The sequence below is a fragment of the Trichosurus vulpecula genome, chromosome 3 (genome assembly GCF_011100635.1).
Source record: "Trichosurus vulpecula isolate mTriVul1 chromosome 3, mTriVul1.pri, whole genome shotgun sequence".
Lineage (NCBI taxonomy): Eukaryota > Metazoa > Chordata > Mammalia > Diprotodontia > Phalangeridae > Trichosurus > Trichosurus vulpecula.
The window spans coordinates 11,379,107-11,400,072 of record NC_050575.1 but is presented as its reverse complement, the minus strand read 5'-3'; the positions used below and the strand labels follow the sequence as shown (position 1 = coordinate 11,400,072).

The 20,966-nt window shown below is 37.3% G+C and overlaps 1 protein-coding gene across 2 annotated transcripts in view; it reads left to right on the top strand.

Moving 5' to 3' along the window:
• Nucleotides 1–20,966, top strand: part of SETD3 (SET domain containing 3, actin histidine methyltransferase) — a 135,487-nt gene that overhangs the window by 37,044 nt on the left and 77,477 nt on the right. The window contains exons 2-7 of one of the 2 annotated variants that reach the window (XM_036748001.1): nt 3,362–3,388; nt 3,527–3,636; nt 4,791–4,883; nt 10,273–10,421; nt 13,360–13,432; nt 14,011–14,267. In XM_036748001.1, coding sequence (XP_036603896.1) covers nt 3,375–3,388; nt 3,527–3,636; nt 4,791–4,883; nt 10,273–10,421; nt 13,360–13,432; nt 14,011–14,267 — 696 coding nt within the window. In that variant the 5' untranslated portion in view covers nt 3,362–3,374. The remainder of the gene's footprint in view (nt 1–3,361; nt 3,389–3,526; nt 3,637–4,790; nt 4,884–10,272; nt 10,422–13,359; nt 13,433–14,010; nt 14,268–20,966) is intronic. The other variant, XM_036748002.1, reaches the window with a different exon arrangement.

Sequence of the window (20,966 nt, the reverse complement as noted above, 5' to 3'; positions counted from 1 at the left end):
TCCATTTGAGCTTATCATGTCCTCTCTATTTGACTGACCTGTGGTTTATTTTCTCCTTGTTACCAGACTATTGATTTCTCATGGTGCCCAATCTGGTGAAGTTACTTCATTCTATTAGTGTGGCTCCCTACAATCTCAAAACTTAATTGTTAGAAGATTTTATAATCACTTCATGCCTGGATTTCTGTTGTGATCTCTTAGTTCATCTGTGTAGGGAGTTCCTATTGAGGAAAAGCCTTCCACTAATGCAGTTGAGCAACAGTTCTGCTATTTATAATCTTAGAAAGATGCATGGGATACTGAGAAGTTGCCCAGTGTCATAGAGCCAGTATATATGTCTGAGGCCTGACTTGAATCCACATCTTTATGACTGAAGTAGAGGGCTTGCTTCCCATTCCCTATGCCATAATGCCTCTTGGGCTCAGATTTGTCATGTCTAACTCTTTGTGACCTCATTTGGGTTTGTTTTTTTTTTGGCACAGATACTGGAGTGGTTTGCTATTTCCTTCTCCAGCTCATTTTATAGATGAGGAAATTGAGGCAAACAGGGTGAAGTGATGTTAAAACATGCTTAGTTTAGGAATAAACAATACTTGTTGGAAGGCCAGGAACGTTTTAATTATATCTTACATTTATTTCTCCTAAATAAATGGGTATGTCCCCTGAACAGTCAGGGAGTACAAGGAATCAGACAAAATGCCAGTCCTTTTATTTGAATATTCCTATTCAAATTTCTCACCTGGCTCTCCATTGGACAGATGCAACCCCTTGAACTGCCCATGTCATGGTCATCCCTCCCTCAAACAGCTCCTTAAGCATGCCTCTTAACCTTTTACCTGATCCAAAGCCCCTTAGGTCACAGCTCTGATTAGAACCAGTCACCTGACTTACATTCTGCTAAAGCTGAGAGGTTGGGGTGGGGGGCAGGGAGATACTTTCAACTCTGTGGAAACAAAACTGCTTCCACCATTTCTCACAAGTGACTTGCCCAGGGTCACATAGCTACTAAGTGTCTGGGGCCAAATTTGACCTTGGGAAGATTAGTCTTTCCGACTTCAGGCCTGGTGCTCTATCTACTGCACCCCAGCTTCCCTAAGTTCAGATTAGTTGTCCCTTATAAAGCATTGTTTTGTTTTAGTTCTCCTAAGAACTTTCAGCAGCTCAGATCAAGTCAGACTCTCCAGGCTAGCATTTAAGATCTTTCTTTAGACCCACAAATATTTATTAAATGCTTCATGTGCATGTAGGACATACTAGTTTCTGGGAGAGATCTCAGTGGTCTCCCTGCTTTCATTTTCTCTCCTCTCCAGTTTATGTAAGTATAGCTAAGATCTCTGTCCTAATAGAGTTTTCACTCCTAGTTTTTTGGTAGTACTGCCTTTCTTACCTAGCCTTATTTCCTAGCCTGTTCCCTAATATCACACCCTGGCTTCAACTATCTCAGTTTCCTTTCTATACTTCTTTGTACTATCCAAAATTATTCCTTCCTTTGCTTACATTAGTCCTCCCCCTTCACCAATCTAACTCCTTTATTTTCTTCAAGTTCACCTCCTGCATGAAGTTCTCAGACTAGCATGACCTCATCTCATTGTGGTCTTTACATGCCCCACATTGCTTTAGCACTTATTTTGCACAAGTTTGTGCATCCCTACCTCCAAACAGTTGTTTTGCTTCAGTGATTTCATTTATGTATGAGAAGTGAAACTGCATTTTTGAAGTCCTAAAAGAATCAGATCAGGAGGGGTTTGGTAAAATGAAAAACTATTAGACTAGTGGGAGTCAAGAAAACTGTTGTCCTGTGTCTGTATGCTCCTTCTCCCCTTCCTCTTCCTTCCCTCCCTACTCTCTCTCTGAGTTTTTCTTTTTCTTTCTCTCGCTTTGTCTCTCTGTTTTTCTCTCTCTGTAAAAGAAAACTGGGTCCTAGTCCAGTTCTTCCACTGATCAGCTGTGTGCCTTTGGGCAAATCACTTCAACTTTGTGTGCCTTCATTTTCTCTTCTGTCAGATTAGGGATTTTGATTAATTGATGTTTCAGGTCCCTTCTAGTTCTAAAATTCTGTGATTATTTTGTTTTGTTATGTTTGCATGATGTCATATGGGGCTGTGTTGAGAGTAGGGATTGCTTCATTCTTTTATGTCTGTATCCCCATACCTGGCTTCTGATTGAACTTTTTTCCTTATCTGTAAAATGAAGGACATCATAAGATCATGATTTTTGAGATAGAAGAGACCTCAGTCCAAACCCCTTATTTTCCAGATGAGGTTGTAGAGGCCCAACAATATTAAAGGGACTTGTTCCAAGGTCACACAGGTGGTAGGGAGCAAAGCCAGGATTAGTACTTAGGTACCCTGACACCACATCTAGTGGTCTTCCCACAGTGCTCCTTTATCAGTCTGGACTACTCCACTTTACTTTTCAATTTTCCCTCTTTCTCAGATCTGCTGTTCCTTCTATTGGTCCTCCTTCTGATGCTCAAACTCACAATCTTTCTTACTCTACCAGTACCCCAACCCAGTTATAGCTTTTGCTTATCTTCAAATCCAGCCCAAATCACATCTCTCTTGTCTTTCTTGTGAAATCTCAACCCCAGTTAGTCTCCACTGCCTAGTTGTTGAATCTAGCCTCATATTCATTTTTTATACTAGATGATATCCAATATCTCTTATAGGTCTAAATCATGTGATCCTGTGGGATAACACTTTTAAAAGCAAAGTAGGGGAAAGAAAATATTGTGTTCAAGTGGCCAGTTTGAGTACATGGGAACCAGAGCTAAATCTGGGGTAGGATGATCAGGGCATTGTCCCAGGCCACCAATATTTTGTAAGAGCTGGAGTACTTATGCTGCTTCAGCAACATAGAGACTGTGCTTAGCCTCTAACTTTCACAGATAATTAAATAGGAAGCTAGCACATGGCCGATGTCTCTGGCCTCTTCTTCCCTCAGTTCTAGGTCCACCTCTGGCCAAGCAGCCTTATTGTGGGTTTCAACATCTCTGTCTTTCTCCTCCATGGCTGTCTCACTTCCCCCTTCTTCTTGTATAGGACTCCAGGTGCGATTTCCCTGAAACTGAATTTATCTTCAAAACTTGATCAGAGAAAATGTTTCTTTCTGCTTGCCCAGGTCACCGGTTTCTGGTTGAAGCTTTTTTGTGTACACTTTGTCTCTATAGCTACTTACTTATTAAATGTAGCCTATATGAATTTTATTTGTTAATTTTTTTTAAATTCTCAAGTAAAATTTACTTTAACTGTAGTTTTTATAAGTGAAAAAGTAATGAGCTTTTCTTCCAGAGAGTGCAAAGCAGTCTTTCTTTCATTGAGATCCAAAATACTAACATTTGCTGCACACTTTTTTCTGGAAGGAAACTTCAGGATATGGCGACTTCTTGGTAAGAAATAACTATTAATGTCCTCTTAAAGTCTAAGAGTAAGACATTGCCACCTCATATTTATAGTATTTGATTTTGTTTCAGGTAACTGATAATAATTTATTACTTTTTGTGTTTATTTCCCTCTCATCCCCCTAGTCAGAAGATGGGTAAGAAGAGCCGAGTGAAAACTCAGAAATCGGGCACTGGCGCGACAGCAACAGTGTCACCAAAGGAAATGCTGAACCTAATTAGTGAACTTTTGCAAAGTGAGTTTATTTTCCAAATATCAGTAAGTCTTTTTCGTTAAGTAAGATATTTGAATTTTTACTGCTTTTATCTTGACTTGCAAAGTACTAGTTAATTTTTTTAATATCTGAAATAAAAAATGTTTCTGTGACCAGCTTTGCAATATTTATGTGAGTTATCCATTTTATGCACTTTCCCCGCAACAAATTCTTATTCCCACCTTTGTTTCTCATGCATTTTATTTCTAGTATACACCCTGCTTCCCTGTTCCTTCCAGATTCTTGAGATAGAAGAGACCTCAGTCCAAACCCCTTATTTTCCAGATGAGGTTATATCCTGTCCCTTAGCATGTGCCATAGTATAAGCAAATTCATTTTAATATTGTTCTAAGCAAAGTGTAATCAGAAAGATAGATTTATTGTTCACAAGATCTGGGGCTTTCTAAAGGTTAATAAAAGTAATTTTTAGAAAATAGCAGCAATTAACGATTGAGAGTTAACTACATCTCAACTTGATAGAAAATGCTTTCTAATAAACACAAAGCAAGTATTTGTGATTTTGGGGTGACTATTTAGATATAAAAGAGACAAGAGACACTATAATATGCATACTGTATAGATATCCAGCCTCAGTACCAGGAATACCTAGGTTCCAGTCCTGTGTCTCGCATTTTCTGCCTATGTGACCTGGACAAGTCACTTAACGCCTTATCACTCTAAGCAGGTCTTTATGGCCATAAGTTACAGAGATGGTGCTGACCTGTGTTGGTCGTGGGAACTTCTGTGCCCTGAAATTCCCTATATGATGAAATCACAAATCTAGTCCTGTCCCTATTCAGATACAAAGACCTGGTCATAGGTAAAGAGAGGGTAGAAAAAAGGCTCATATATGAAAGGCAGTCAAAGAATGGACTTCATGTGGAAGAAGAAAGCTGAAAATTAACATCCTAGTACCAACATCCTATCCCTGAGGCACATGTGACTTTTCTCTGTGGGGAAAGCCACCTGTCATATTCTTTTCCTTCAGAGTTAATATTTTTCTAGAAATACTACACTTCATACCCTGGGGATTGTTTATTTTGACCACAGTTTCTTAAAAAAGTTCTTCCTTCAAAAAGTGAATTTCATCAAGAGTGGGAAGCTTTTTATTGTCTTTTTTTTTTCTCAATTTTCAGAGTGCAGCAGCCCAACACCTGGCCCTGGAAAAGAATGGGAAGAATATGTACAGATTCGGGCTCTAGTTGAGAAAATCCGAAAAAAGCAAAAAGGTAAAGTTGAGAATGTTAAGGTGCTCTCTTAGAAATAACATAGTAGCATATTATTTAAAGTCGTTAGAATACATTGTACTAAAATATTAATGGAAATTTTGAGGACTCTCTTGTTGCATTTAAAACCTGGATGGGGAGGAGCAAAGCCAAAATTGCTGAGTAAAGGGAGGTGTTTGCCAGAGCTCTCCCAAATTCCCTTCAAAACAACTGTAAAATAACACCTCAAGATGAATTCTGGAACAGCAGAACCAACAAAAGGAGCAAGTGAAAGAACTTTCTAGCCTGAAACAACTTAGAAGGTTGGCAAGAAAGGTCTGTCTCACTGGGGTAAGAGTGGAGCACAGGCCATGCCCAGCAAGCCAGCAGCAAGCCTTGGAGGGTGACTGAATCAGCCGCAGCAGTTTCCAGAGCTCTCAGCCCAGCCTACAGACAGTAAGGGATTTGAAAATGTGGTCATAAGGAGATTGTAGGGGATCCTTTGCATTCACTGGGTGCAGTTCTGGGTCACAGTCTTAGGGCAAAGAAGAGCACTAGCATACTAGAATATGTGGCTGAAGGAAAGCAGGGACCCTCATCACTGTTCCAGTGTAGAAAATATTGCTTGTGGTTGTTCAGAGACCAGAGCATAGGCCAGGAGAGCAGTGACCACACCTCTCCTTAGATCATACCATCTTGGGAGAACTGAAAACTTAGAGATCCTCAGAACTGGCTCTGAAAACAGCAGCACAAAAAGCCCGAAGTTTGGGATAGTGCCCTCTCCTCCTCAGGAGCAGGGCCCAACTTTAACACAGAGTTAGAAGTCTAGAAATAGCCTGGAAAAATGAGAGAAAAAAAAAACAAATTTGATCATAGGAAGTTGTCATTTTGTGAAGCAGAGCACAGGAGGGACAGGGTGAAAGGAGAGAGAAGGGTAACTGGGAAAGACTAGAATGGCAGGAAATGCACAGTAATCCTAACTGAAAAAAATTTTACAGCAAGTTTTTCTGATAAATGCCTCATTTCTCAAATATATGGAGAACCATGTCAAATTTATAAGATTACAAGTCATTTCTCAGTTGATAAATGGTCAAAGATAAAAATGGGTGGTTTTCAGACAAAGAAATCAATATCTATAGTCATATGAAAAATGCTGTAAATTAATATTGATTGGAGAAATGCAAATTTAAAAAGCACTAAGGTACCACCTCAGCCTATCAGATTGGCTAATGTGACAGAAAAGGAAAATGACAACTTTTGGAGGGGATGTGGGAAAATTAAGACACTAAGGCACTCTTGGTAGAGTTATGAACTGATCCAACCATTCTGGAGAACAATTTGGAACTATGCCCAAAGGGCCATAAAACCATCCATATCTTTGATTCAGCAGTACTACTACTAGGTCTGTATCCCCAAAAAGGAAAAGGATGTATATGTACACAATTATCTATAGCAGCTCTTTTTGTGGTGGCAAAGAATTGGTAATTGAGGGGATGTCCATCAATTAGAGAATGAATAAACAAATTTATATGATTTTGATGGAATACTATTTTACTATAAGAAATGAAGAGAAGGATGCTTTCAGATGAATCTGGAGGAACTTACATGAATTGTTGCAAAGTGGGAAGAGCAGAACCAGGAGAACATTATACATAGTGAGAGCAATATTGTGTGATGATCAACTGTGAATAACCTAGCTATTCTCAGCAACACAATGATCCAAGACAATTCTGAAAGACTTATGATGAAAAGTGCTGTCTACCTCCAGAGAAAGAACTGATAGAATCTAAATGAAGATCAAAGAATATTTTTTAAACTTTATTTTTCTTGTTTTTTTTTTTTTTTGCAGGGGAGGTTCTGTTTTCTTTCACAACATGACTAATATGAAAATATGTGTTTTACACCCCTCACATGTATAACATCAAATTGCTTGCCTTCTCAGTGAGTGGGGGAGTGGTGAGAGAGAGAGAATTTGGAACTCAGAATTTAGAAACAAGAATGTTAAAAATTGTTTTTACATGTAGTTGGAAAAAATATTTAAATAAAAAAGATGTATGGCCATCTTTCAGAAATGTTATAGAAGGATTTTTTATATTAATAGGGAGATTCTCCTGGATAGCTATTACATAGTTCATCCTACCTCTGAGATGCTGTGACTTTATTTTGAAAGGTATAAGGGAGTTCGGAACTAGAGTATATATAGAATCATAAATAATCCCTAAAAGATTAAATCTGATGCCTTTTTCTCTATGCTGATCCTCTTTGATTCCTATAACATTCAGTATTCTTATTTACCTCTTCTTGGATGCTATCTCCCAGGCTTTGTTGACATTGCTCTCTCCTGGTTTCCCTCCTTCTGCCTCAACATTGCTTATTGTTGATTCTTGCCCACTAACCATGGCTCTGGTCCTCAGGGGCTCTGTCCTGGGCCCTAGGTTTTTCTCCTCTATCTCATTTAGTGTTATCATCAGCTCCTGTGGGTTCAATTATCGTCTCTATTCAGAGGATTCCCAGATCTATATCCATAATCTTTCTCCTAATCTCTGGTCACTCATCACCAACTGATTCTTGGACATCTCAAGCTTAACATGCCCAAAACAGAACTTACAATTTTTCCCCTGAAACTTCCTGAATTTCCCTATTGATATTAAGGACCACCATTCTCTCAGTTATACTCCTTGAAACCTCTCAGTTTCATGTTTGACTCACTCCACATATCCATTCCATTGCCAAATCTGGTTCCTACCTTCATGACATCTCACGAGTATGAGCTCTTCTCTCCATTTACACAACCAACAGGTCTAGTTCAGGTCCTCTTCCCTTCTCACTTGGTCTATTGCAGTAGCCTTCAAGTGTCTCCCTTTTTGGCTTCTAAGGTGATTTTTCTAAAGGGTAGGTCTGAGTGTGTCACCCCTCTGATTAATGAGCTCTCATGACTCCCTCTTATGTCTTGGATCAAATATAAAGTCCTTTGTTTGACATTTAAAGCTCTTCATAACCCGGTCCTTTTGTCCCTTTTTAACTTTATACCTTAATCTCTTCCATATATTCTGTATTCCAGCTATACTGATGTGTTTGCAGTTCCTTGAACATGACAGTTCATCTCTTTTCTCCATGCCTTTGGCAAGACTGTCCCACTCCCAAACCTGGAATACTTTGCCCCTTATTTCCTATTTTCCCTGACTTCCTTCACAATTCCTCTTAAATCTCACCTTCTACAAGAGGACTTTGCTGGGCCCTGCAGCTGCTAGTGCTTCACGCTGCAGATTATCTTCATCTTCTCTCCATATGTGGTGCAGCGTGTCCGAAAAGTCTTAAAGCTTAAATACGTAAATATTAGCTGTATAATCGCTTAAAACTGTGCCATGACTTTTGAGACACTCTGCGTATTGTATGTGCCTAGTTATTTACATGTTGTCTTCTCCATTAGAACGTATGCTCCTTGAAGGCAGGGACTCCTTTTTGCCTTTGTGTCTCTGGCACTTATTACAGTGGCTGGCACGTAGTAAGCTATTAATAAATGCTTGTTAACTGACTTCCAGAAAGGAGATATTTTAAAAGATAATTTTTTGTTTAGATTTGTTTTTCTCTGTAATGTCCTCTTTATATTATGGATCATCTCTACCCGGTGTAGTTGTTTGTGTTCATCTTGTAGCACTTAGACTTCTGCAGTAGGCGCTCAAATAGGGTGGTTTCTAAAATTCATAAATATTTTGTGAATAACCCAGATGTCTCCTCATTAAGAGTATTTTATGTGAAGGCTAATGTAAATCAGAGCTCACGTTTATAAAGAGTTTGTACGTAATAATTATAACTCTCTCCAATAACCCTGCGACATAAGCTGACGGCCATATGTGCTGCCTTAGGGTTGCAAATGCTTTTGCGCATGGGATCTCGTTTCCTCATCATCCCAGCAATCCTCATTTGACAGACGAGGAACCTGAGGCTTGTCAGGGTCACACGGCTGGTAAACGTCTGCGGTGGGGTTTCCCCGACTCCGAGTCCAGCGCCCAGAGCGCTCTCTTCACAGCCCTATACATGTTATACCCATTTCTCTAGATGAGGAAACCGAGGCTCAGGAAAGGCCAGTGAACTCCCCAGGGTTACACTAGGAGGGAGTAGGAGAAGCAGGACTAGAATGCAGTTCTTCTCACGCCGAGTTCCTGTAAAACCAAGAAGTAGCAAGAGAGATGAGAATGGATAGTGCACAACAATGTTTTTTTGTTTATGAAGGTGGTTCAGGCAAATACCATTTTCATTTGAATAATTCAAATAATTGCCTTAATCCTCCCCTTGGCTTGTACAAGCATAGAAGGCCTCTGATTCAGACATTGACAAGCCTCCACATCTTGGATTAGCTTCCTGATGACTGCAGAATAATAATAAAATGATTTTTTATACATTCAGAGGCTCCCGGTGAACTAATAGCCCTAGCATGTTCATTCGAAACTTCTTGAGGCCAGGGACTCTGTCTCATTTACCTTTATTTACCCCAAAGAGTCTTAGGATTAGTCCCTGTCATAGGTACTCAGTAATCTTTGAATTTAATTGAAAAGTATTTACTAAAGTACACACCAAAGCAATTGTATGCCATTCAGTAGTGATCAAGAAGTGAAAAGTAAATTTTCCCTCAAAAAAAGCCAAACTCATTTCAAGGGGAGTTGTTTTGAGTATTATTTAAATCTACCTTTTAGTTATAATTACAGTCTAGTAACAAGCTGTTGGCCTCCCTTCAAGGCTTATCTCCTAGCTCTAATGGATGGCTTAATACAGACTCATCCTCTCAGCTCCTCCATTTCTCTCTATACAAATGATGAAAAGGAATTTTATAAAATAAATTTAGAAATATGAGAAACAGCACTTTGACCCTTTAGGGAGAAAGGTCTTCTATACATGCATGGTAGCAGTATTAAAAAATGTTTAGGATTTTTTTTTTAAAACAGGGTATTCTTTTTAAGAGAATTTTTCTCACTTCATCCTCCCATTCCCCTTCCATCAGAAAAAGCTCTTTTAATGGGTGGAAAGTTCAGAATTTTAATTTAATTTTTCTCTCCCAGGCTAAGTCCTTGGCAATTTTGCAAACTTTTATTTTATGCCATAGTAGTTATAATTTCCTTTTCTTAGGTTGTAAACTCCATGAGGGCAGAGACTGTGTCATAATTAATCTTCATATTTCTCCCAGCTCCCAGCTTGGTGCTTTTCACATAATAAGTATTTAATAAATGTTTCTTGAAGTTGCAATGGACTTGTCTGTAAGCCAAACTGGAAAGTAATTTTGACTGTTTCAGAGAGAAAAAGAACTTCGAGCTATTTCCAGTTTTGTCTACAGATTAGGTTGTTTTGTCTGAGGAAGACCATGTATACACGTCTAAAAAGTTTCCCTTATTTCTTTGTCTTAACTGGGTGAATTTAGGTCTGTCGGTTACCTTTGATGGAAAAAGAGAAGATTATTTCCCTGATCTAATAAAATGGGCTGCTGCAAATGGAGCTTCCACTGATGGTTTTGAACTGGTTAACTTCAAAGAAGAGGGCTTTGGTTTGAGAGCAACAAGAGAGATCAAGGTGAGTTTAGGAGTCGACGGTATGGAACACATCAGAAATATGAAAGTGAATGTAAAATTCCTTCTCTTTCAAAGTCGCTTGTAAAATGATAGCGAAAGCATTAGTTACAATAATGTCTGGTATGATTATGCCAGAAATAGGAAAATTAGTTTAAAATTCTCTCTTTTGCAGAATTACTTGCAAAATTATGATGAAAATTCCAGTTGCCATAACATAAGGAGTAAGATGGATTTCAAGAAGTTAACTTTTTTAATGAGGAAATTTTTTTTTTAATTAAAGGATTGTGGATGTTAGGATTTTGTTCAGAATATTAATTCCATCAGGTTCTTTGCTTTTTTCCTGTTTTAACAGTACTAACCTTCCAGTGTGTGCCCCTAACCTCATTGCTCTTCAGAAATATATATTAACAGAGCCTGCACAAACACTGTAGTATAGTGCCCTGCACATAGGAAGTACTTAAACTATATTTTAATTAATGAACCAATACAAGGCAAGATTTTTAGGATGTCTAAGAAAAAAGAGGAATGTGAGATGAGGTGTTGGGCTAGTTCAGTGGGGGGTAACTCCATTCAGTTAGCCAGCTGGAGTTATGGGTGGGATGAATGTGTTTTCAGCTCCAATAACAATTCTTCATCCTACTTTTATAATACCTTATTGCGGTCAGTAGTGCAGTTGTAGCAGTAGTAGGCCTTTGAACCTGCCAAATTATATGTCTCAGCTAATTAGCTAAAGAATTGTTTTTGCTGACAGTCTCAGGTGGACTATATTGAACTTGTTAGATACGTGTTGGTTGCCTGGGATCTAGTTACAGATATAGCTATGCATCCATTTCATAGATACCAAGCAGCAACTTAAGTATGCCACATTAAGCCTGTTCCTGTCCTCAAAGATTATATGAGCTAGCTAGGGGGAAACGACACATAAATAAAAGTTAAATAATACCAGACAACTGTGTAAGATATAAGATAGTGTGTGCTTTAGAGTTCCAGTCAGGGAGGGATTCCAGATACTCCTTTTCAGGAGGACCCTAAAACATTGCAGGGCATGCTAAATGAGATCTGCCATTGCTTTGAAGCATTTGACCTAACTATATATAGGGACTAAGTGGGATAAAAAAAAAAATCTGCCATCCAGACTACAAAATGCAACTGGAAGGACTACTTATAGAACCAAGTAGGACGCAGAACTGAATAGGAGGAGGAGAACAAACTGGATTGTCTTTGGGAAATTTAGAGATTGTTGGGGTTTTTTTGTTTTTAGTGACCTCAGGCTTCTCCCTGAAAATATCTCATTTAACAAGTGGAAGCTGAGGCACAGTGAGGTTGACTTGCTTAAGATCACACAGCTTTTCAGTGTCAGGGTTAGGACTGGCACCTAGATCTTCTGACTCCAGGTTGTTGTGTTTTGTCCTTCATTCTCGAAGAGGACTGTGGCATCAGGAAATTGAGGACATGACTTGCAGTTGACTTTGATTTGAGTGAGGGAGGGCTGTGCAAGGTCACCAGCCTCACTTTCTCCTACAAAGCCATCTGGATCCAGTGGCCAGATATTCCTCAGGATGACTGGAGATGAACTGCTTCCCCACAGAGCTTCCTATGAATAACAATAGACTTTTTTAAGGTTCCTGTCTCTCATATTGATAGAAAATAATCAGGCTACTGTCCCACTCTTCTGCCCCCAGTGGGGGGTAGGGATGGGGGAGAAAACCCTAATTTGAAAAGAAACTTTTTTTTGCATTCATCTTGTGGGCATGTATGGTGCTCTGTTGGTAATAATGGTTCACATTGATATTTCGATGCCTGGCACGTAGTAGGTGCTTAATAAGTGCCAATTGATATTGGAACTTTTAAGTTTAAAAAGTGCTTTCTTACTGATTGTCTCTTTACTCTTTATTACTTTATGTTCCCTTTAGACGAAAGCTTTATTTAGGGCATCTTATAGGTGCGCAAATTTGTTTCAAGGCATTAAATTATGTATCCATAACTATAAATAATGTATATACCTGAAAAAAAAGATAGTATGTGCTTTAGTGTCATATGAATAGTACATTATCACTAAATAGTGTTTAAGTTAGGCTAATCCCTAATCATAAAAGATAGTCTTTTCTTTCACTGAACTTATGTTTTAAACCATGTAGATATGTGTGTTTAAAGGCATACTGAAAAACTATTGTATTAGTGTTTTAAGGCAAAGGAACAAAGTAAAACATGGAGGAGTAGTAATAGCTTGCATTTATTATAGCCTTAACTTATTATTAGTAGTTTCAAGTTACAAAGTATATTATGTACATTAATTTATTTGAATCTCACAATTACTTTGTAAAGTAGATAGTAGAAATGATTTCCACTTTATAGGTGAGGAAACAAGTACAAAGAAATTTGACTTTCCCCAGCTTTTCTACCTCCAAACTTCACTGGAATCTCAGTGAAAACAGGGGAATTGAATCTTCATTTCTTCAGTGTCTAGCATTGTACTTTGCACACAGAAAGTACTTAATATTTTAGCTGAACTAAAAGTAATTTTGTTTTACTGTTATTTGATATTTTGAACACATGTATGTGTCTACATGCATACATATACACACGTGTATAATAAACACATATGCAGTTAATAGATCTGTACACATACATGTATAAAAATATACACATCCTCATATATACATGTTTATGTTTGTATGACTATGTGTGTATATCTGCATATACACATATAAGTGTGTGTGTGAAAACCTTTTGCTTTCCCTGCTTACATGATTTTTAAGTCATGTTAGGATAAGAAGATACGCTGCGGACTATTTAAAATTGTATATGTGTATTGAGATTTAGTTCTGGGTATTGTTAGTATGAAGTATGGACATATATATGACTTACAACTAAAATTGAATTATGTACTATAAAATTATTTGTGATAATGAGCCTTAATTTTCTAATTTTTTTCCTAGGCAGAAGAATTATTTTTATGGGTTCCACGAAAATTGTTAATGACTGTTGAATCTGCTAAAAATTCAGTATTGGGTGAGAACCATTTTGGATTGTTTGAATGCATTGTAGAAAACGACCTGTAATGGAGTATAAATAATTTGTGTGGGTGTGCCTGTGGGTCATGCTAATTTATTATGACTAAAGGATAAAATATTGTTTAAATCCATAATAATGTTCTCTGTAAAAATTTACCTATAGTGTTAGGGACAGTTTGGGGCAGTGTATAGGAGAGCCTTGGAGTTAAAGCAACATGGGTTGCTGTCTGGTGTATACCAGCTGTGTGACTGGAGGCCAATCACCTAACCTCTCAGTGCTCCAGGCTGCTTTTTAAGTGGCAGATGAATTGAAGACCTGCATTAGTGGAAGGAATTTCTTTGTCCAGAGTTCTCTATGTAAATGAAAGTTCAATATCTGCAACAACAGCAAAAGAAAAAAAGTGTTGTGTTAAAGTGTTAAAAGAAATAGTCAGTTTATCTTAAGTTTTCCAATACTTTTTAGTTAATGAATATTCTAGTTGGAACTATTCAATCCTGTTGAATTCAGGTACATTTTACTAAAAGCTTTTTAAAAATGCATTCAACTTATAACTGTTAACATCTGGGTTAATTCAGGGGCATTATATTCTCAAGATCGAATCCTTCAAGCTATGGGAAACATCACACTGGCATTTCATCTTCTGTGTGAACGAGCAAATCCTAGCTCTTTCTGGCTGCCATACATACAGACCCTCCCCAGTGAATACGATACCCCTCTCTATTTTGAAGAAGATGAAGTTCAGCATCTTCAGTCAACACAGGCTATCCATGATGTCTTCAGTCAATATAAAAATACAGCTCGGCAGTATGCTTATTTCTATAAAGTTATTCAGGTGAGTCATTGTTCGTTCAAAATAGTCAAAATTATTCAGATGGGTGAGTGAAAGATGTTAGTGGTATAAAGAGGAATCTTTTTTAAGGAAATTAAAAATTAACTTCATATTTAAAGAAAATTTTAAAAGGACAGTCATTTGTTCACATTTATTTCATAAACATCAGAAATATTCCCTTAAAAGGAATATTATGGTTTATCAGTAATAATAGTAAATAGGTAACATTTAATGTTATGGAATTTTTTTGGTTAAAAAACAAAGATCATCAATAAATTGTGCATCACTTTTTTAAAAGTACAAACACAAAAAAGGCTTTCTCTGTTTTTCAGGGTCATGAAAAGGCTTTGGTGTTCATTTGAAAGTCTTTGTTAACATGTCAGTGGTGAAATTTGGCATGTAGTTTAATAAATCGTAACATTTTGTTGTAACCAAATTAAATAATTATGTAACGGGGATAAGTATTTTTTATTTTAAGTAGAATCTTACTATAGGAAAGATATAAAAGAATTCATTAAAGGATTAGTAGCATTTGAGTTAGAGCTGACTCTTCTCTGTGTTTCACTCATCTGCTTCACCGTTATCTTAAACTGGCATTTGAAAAAGAACCAAAATCATTATTCCTTCATGAGTTGAGGAAAAAGATAAGGCAAATGCCTTCTCAGCCTTCTCTTTCTTCTCTTCCTAAAGCTCTTAAAAATCACCTCCTGTGTTTTTATGCCAATCTGGTTCCAACCTGTCTTCCCAGCTTAATTTTTCTGTTAGTCTAATGAACTCCACCCAAACTGGTGTTCTTTGAATTTGACTGTCATCTCCTGTCTCCATGTATTTGTAAAAGCTATCCCACATGACTAGAATGGGTTCTTTTCTCATCTCCATTTCTCAGATTCTTTATCTTCCTTCAAGATATGTCAGTGATGCCACTTCTTCTGGGAAGCCCTCCCCATCATCACCTTGTTAGTTTTCTCTAGTTTTCTGTTCCTTTTCAAATTACCTTGTATTTGCTTATCTGTTGGGCTGTCATTTGAGCCACATCTTTTTCATATGCCTGTACTCTGCCCCTGATATATTTTTACTGGCTGGTGACTTTATATTATTTGTAATTTTTCGGATTCATCCTTATTGTACATTAATTATTACTTTTACTTTAAGTCATATTTTAAAATTCCATGTATTTATTATAAATACATCAAGAACTGCTTTTCTTCCATACATATGGCTTGTGTATTACCCTAATAAAAACTGATAACTGAGATGGCTTTTCTTAGGGGAAAATATTCAAGTCATAAGAAGCGTAATATGTTTAACTGTTAAACTTAAAACTTTAGTAATTCAGGAAAACCTGCTACCTTTTTTTTTAGACTTGCCAGTTTGACTTTTTAAGACACCAAAAGAAGCAAATAAAAATATATGGGTTCTATACTTTAGTTCTAAAATCACTTATTTTAAACTTTGGTTTCAATGTTAATTACAAACACTAAAATCAAACTCTTGAAAGTTTTATTTAAATTTAAGTTTTCAATCATACTTTTTTGATGACTAAGCAATATCTACTTCTAGCAGCTCTAAGGCTTTTGAAACTCTCTAGTACAATAAATGGAACGGCATTTCTTTTCAGTAATCTGTAACAAAGGTATTGCCAGAAATATGATAACTTTCACTGAGAGAAAAATCAGTTCCTTTTTCAGATTAGAGATACTGAAACAGTGGCAAATAGATTGAAAATCTTCTTGGTGGTTCACTTTTGGCATGTCACTTTCATTTGCAAAATTGCTCATTGCATTAGAGTTAAAACTTCCCTTTAAAGTCCTACAAAATTTTATATCAGTACGTCAGCAAGAAGTTATTAAGTGCCTACTCCATTCTGTGCTAAGGATATAAGATACAAAACTTTGCTATGATAATGTTACCATAGTCTGTGCCGTGATAATAACTAGCATTTCTGTAGGTTCTAAGGTGTTCAGAGCTCTTTACAGACGTGATCTCATTTTTTCCTCACAGCAGCCATAGGAAGTAAGTACTATTATCATCCCCAATTTACTGATAAGGATCTGAAGCAGACAGAAATTAAGTGACTTGCGTAGGGTCACGCAGCAAGTGTATCTGAGGCCGCCTTTCAGTCTGGGTTGTCCTAACTCTGTGTCCCTTTGCCCTAAGAGTGACTTCAGAGTAGAGCCCTAATTACCCTTGTAATAGTGCTTGAACTGATAAACCTTCTCAGAGTTTAAGATGAACTCACCGTACATCAAATATAAGTAGCAGGATAATGTATTTCTGGTTTTCTATAATCCAGGTATTTTCATACCTCATCAACTTGTTTTAAAAAATAACTTTTAGTGTGACTTTTTTATATCATGGGAATTTTTTGAGATATATTCTTACCTCACCCCACTTGGAAACTGAACTGCCCCGTGTGACAACAGTAACAACAGCAAAACAGTTAAGCAAAAAATCTGACGAAGGTATTGCTTGTTTACAGCGTTCTATCCTGATAGTCCCCATCGCTGTACTAAAAGGAGGGAGGTCTGTTTCCTTAAATCTTCTCTAGGACCATGATTAGTTTTTGAAATTATTCAGCGTTCAGATTCCTTTTAGTGATTTTTTTTCATTTGCATGCTATTTTGGTCATTGTATACATTGCTCTATACTTTATAGACTCGAATTAAATCTTCTCTAAATCTCATTTGTCTGCAAGAATAGTAGAAATTCTTTCACAGAATTTAAAAAGATTTGAAAAAAATTTTGTCTGACTTATTTTTATTATTTTTTGGACCAATAACCAGTCCTATATTACTAGTTATTATACCTTTGTATAAAAATCTCTATTTCTCATCTTTTGTTGCTTACTCCTTTCAGGGGGTTTTACTTAGTATGAAAGAGCAAATATCTGAAATCACCATTAAATAGAAACAGATGATACCCACCATAACAAAAAGTGTACTATTTCATTTCGGACATTACTATGATTGTCATAAATAGGTTTGGTGACTTTGTAAGCTGATTTATTAATGGGCAGATGAAGAAACCCCAGGAGGATTAAATACATTTTTGTGATGGTGAGTGAAGAGGGAATCGTGTATTTAGAGTGTGGTGCAGAGAAGTGTCCACATCTCCAAATTAATCGGGAAGATTTCAGAGGGAACGAGAACGTGAACACTGGCTAAGAGAGAGTTAGGCCAGTTGTGAATGAGCTTTAAAGAGAGAAGGTCAGAAGTGACAATGAGATCTATTAGAATTCCTTAAGTGAATGTTCCCCAAAGGGGCAAATTAAAGAGATCAGGTAGGAAATTGAGGGAGTAGAATGTTACTTAAACACAGGCAAAAATCTTGATTTTTTTACATTCTTTTCTAGTTTAAAAAACTTCCCAGTGAGCTTATCTTTTGGTTAGTCCATATTGTTTTAAATACTCTCCCTGACTTACGTATTATAATTTTCACTGCTTGATTTAGCAAAGTATAATTCTTATCTTACAAAGAAAACATAATCACCTAACATTAGCAAAGAAGATGCAAGTTGAATAAACTAAAGTGACTTTTTATAGCAACTTTTCTTTGACTAATACTTCTGTCACAGTATGGACCAGAAGTGAATCCAAAGTAGAAGTACTACTAATGTTACTTGGAAAGTATGGATTAGATGACTGACTATATGTGTTAAAATAGATTTATTGTATTTTCGTTTTAAATGTGGAAGGCAAATTGATAAGGAATCAAAATGTCTTTTAAAAACAATAGAATAGGTTGAAGAGAATTCAAAAAGAATCTGTGGTACTAACTATATTTTGGTACCCAGGTGACCCAGATCATATTCTTCCAACTTCAGCATCTAGCAGTCTCTTCCACAGTGAGCCATTTGACTTCTTAGACCTCACTGAGATTTGGTGGAATGGGACTTGTGCTTGGACTATGATTCTAGAAGAGTGTACCTTTTTCAAAACGAACATATTTGATAGGGATAGGGTTTGTAGTATGGATGGGAATTGTAGCCTCGTATATATTAATGAGACATTCCTGTAAGGAAATCCAGTCCCTGGGTAGGGGACACATAGTATTTAGATGAGCATTTGGACGAGAATCCATAAAAGGAGGAAAAGAAAAGCAGTGTTTTCTCGGGGATAAAAGGGAAGTAATATTCAGACCACCTAGAAAGGAGAAATTACCTATGGGATTTGGAAATCAGATCATAAACTTGGCATGGAAACATAATATTGAAGCTATCTAGACATCTGTTGGAATTCTCTTTGTTTGCTCACACCCTCATTTTCCGTTTTCTCCATCCCTTTCTTTCTTAAAAGCAGAGCAGCTGATGCATTTGTGACTTGCTTTAATGATAATCTTATCCCTCAAAAGGTAGAGGAAGGGGAACTGCAATTCTGAACCGGATTCTGATTTACAAGGAGGAACTGGTTGCTGAAGTAGCAATTACAGAAACCTTGGCGGCAAGGGCAAGTGACCAACTCCATCAGAGTTCATGATAGAAGAAAGGAAGGCTGGGCATGATCTGTCTTGACATGCACCCTAGATTTTGGGGAGAGCAGATTTCAGACTATATAAGGAAAGTATAGCTAGAACCCAAAGGCCTAATATTTTTTAGAGGAAAGACCTCACAAGAGAGGAAACTCTCAAGAATGAAATTCTGAAGACTCAAGAAATGGATACCGTTAAAAGGAAAGTCAGTGCTGCCAAAAGAGACTAATGAGTATGCACAGGAAACTCCCTGACCAACTGAGATTTTTAAAGACATAAAGAAGATGGAAGCGAGAGGAGGTAACAGGACGAATACAGAAAACTACTACAGTCATGTAAGAATAGTATCAGCAGTGCTAAAGCTCCAAATGAGCCACACCTGGCAATAAGTGCTTAGGACATGATTTTTTTTTTGTTTGTGATGGTTCAGGCAAAAGGAAGATGAAAGAAATGATAGGACCACCACTCATGGTGGGTAGGATGGTGATAATGGATTATAGTGAAAAAACTGAACTACTCAACTCTTACGTTACTTCTGTTTTCTCTTAAAAGGAGAATGATCTTTGGACTGGGGAGGAAAGAACAAAAGTGGTTTTCAAGGAGTAGAAACCCAAGATCAATGAGGAGATGGTAAGACAGCGTCTAGCTGCCCTCAAGTTCAAGTCGCTAGCTCTGAATGAACTACATCCTAAGGCTCTAAAAAATGACACATACGATTGCTAAGGTGCTGTCAATGATCTTTTAAAGATCTTAGAAAATGGGGGAAATGCCACAGGATTGAAGGCAAATGTGTCTAATTTTGAAAAAAAGGGAAGAGGGCAGACTATAGACCAGTGAATGTGACTTCTTTGATACTTCAAGACAAAGTTCAGCTAAAGAAGTCCAGTTCACTGCCCTATAGTTGGAAGATTCCAAAAGTCCTCCTCTGATATTTCATCATAGGATGGAGGTGATCCTGAGTTCTAGAAGATTATGCTAAGAATATACAGGCTCTTGCAAGTTCTGCCATGCTGGAAAGGCTTCAGGTGTGGTCCAGATTATAAATTGTTTGCTTGCCAAGGACCAGACTAGCTGAGTATAAAGAGGCTTATTACTAGTAAAGTGGCCACAAGGTGAAGAATTCTTTGTTCATGGGCTTCTACAAGTTTGCTTTCTATTCCTGGCAAAATTCTAGAACACATTTTTTTTTTTTTGCAGGGGGGAAGGTAGGGCAATTGGGGTTAAGTGACTTGCCCAAGGTCACACAGCTAGTGTGTCAAGTGTCTGAGGCTGGATTTGAACTCAGGTCCTCCCAACTTCAGGGCTGTGGAACACATTTTCAAAGGAGTTTTATTGTTACCTTTTGTTTTTATGTCACAGTCAAATATTTCCACTTTAGCTTCTCTCTCTCTCTCTCTCTCACTCAGCCACTTCCCCTCCCCAATGCTGTCTAAGAGGAAGGAGTGTTCAGTATCAGTTTTCTAGGATGAAAATTTGTGTTTACAGTTCCTTAGACAGAGTTCAGTTTCTTTCTAGACCTTAATGTTGTCATTGTGTATTTTTATTAGAAGACATTATTAGAGGATCATAGACCTACACCTGGAGGAGACCTTAGAGATTGTGTGGTCCAACATCCTCTGATGGTTTTTGAGTTCTTAGAGAGGTAGTGATCACCGAAATCCAGCACGGGGCCATCAAGAGTGATCACCTGTCAGAGTAACCAACTTGATAAGGTTGCCAGACTGGTCACTCGAGAGAATGCTGTGGATTTCCTAAATTTTAGCAAATCATTTTACAAATTCTCTGCTGTTTTCCTTGTGGAAAAGAGTCACAAGTAACTTGGAGAAAAAGCACAAAAAAACATGAATCATTCATTTCAGTATTACCCCTAGTCATAAGCTAGGAGTTTTTAGTTTCCAAAGGGAAAATAGTAGTGGTGGTAAGTCCAAATGAATTTAAATTCCTTAGGATGGGTTTTTAATGCATTTTTGCAGAACTGGCAATCTGTTTTTGCATATATATCCATACATATCTATCTATGTCTGTTTTCCCTCTGATACCGTATTTACTATAGTTGCGCTCACAAGGTGAGCATTTATTTCTGCAGATTGCTTTTCAAGACTTCCCATTTTAAATAAATCTATTTTAATATGCTTCATGAGGAGGGGAATTGAATTGTTTTAGATAATAAGAACCTTTACACTCAAGGAATTTTTAGACTGAAATCACACAGAATCACAGATTTGTGACGAAGCT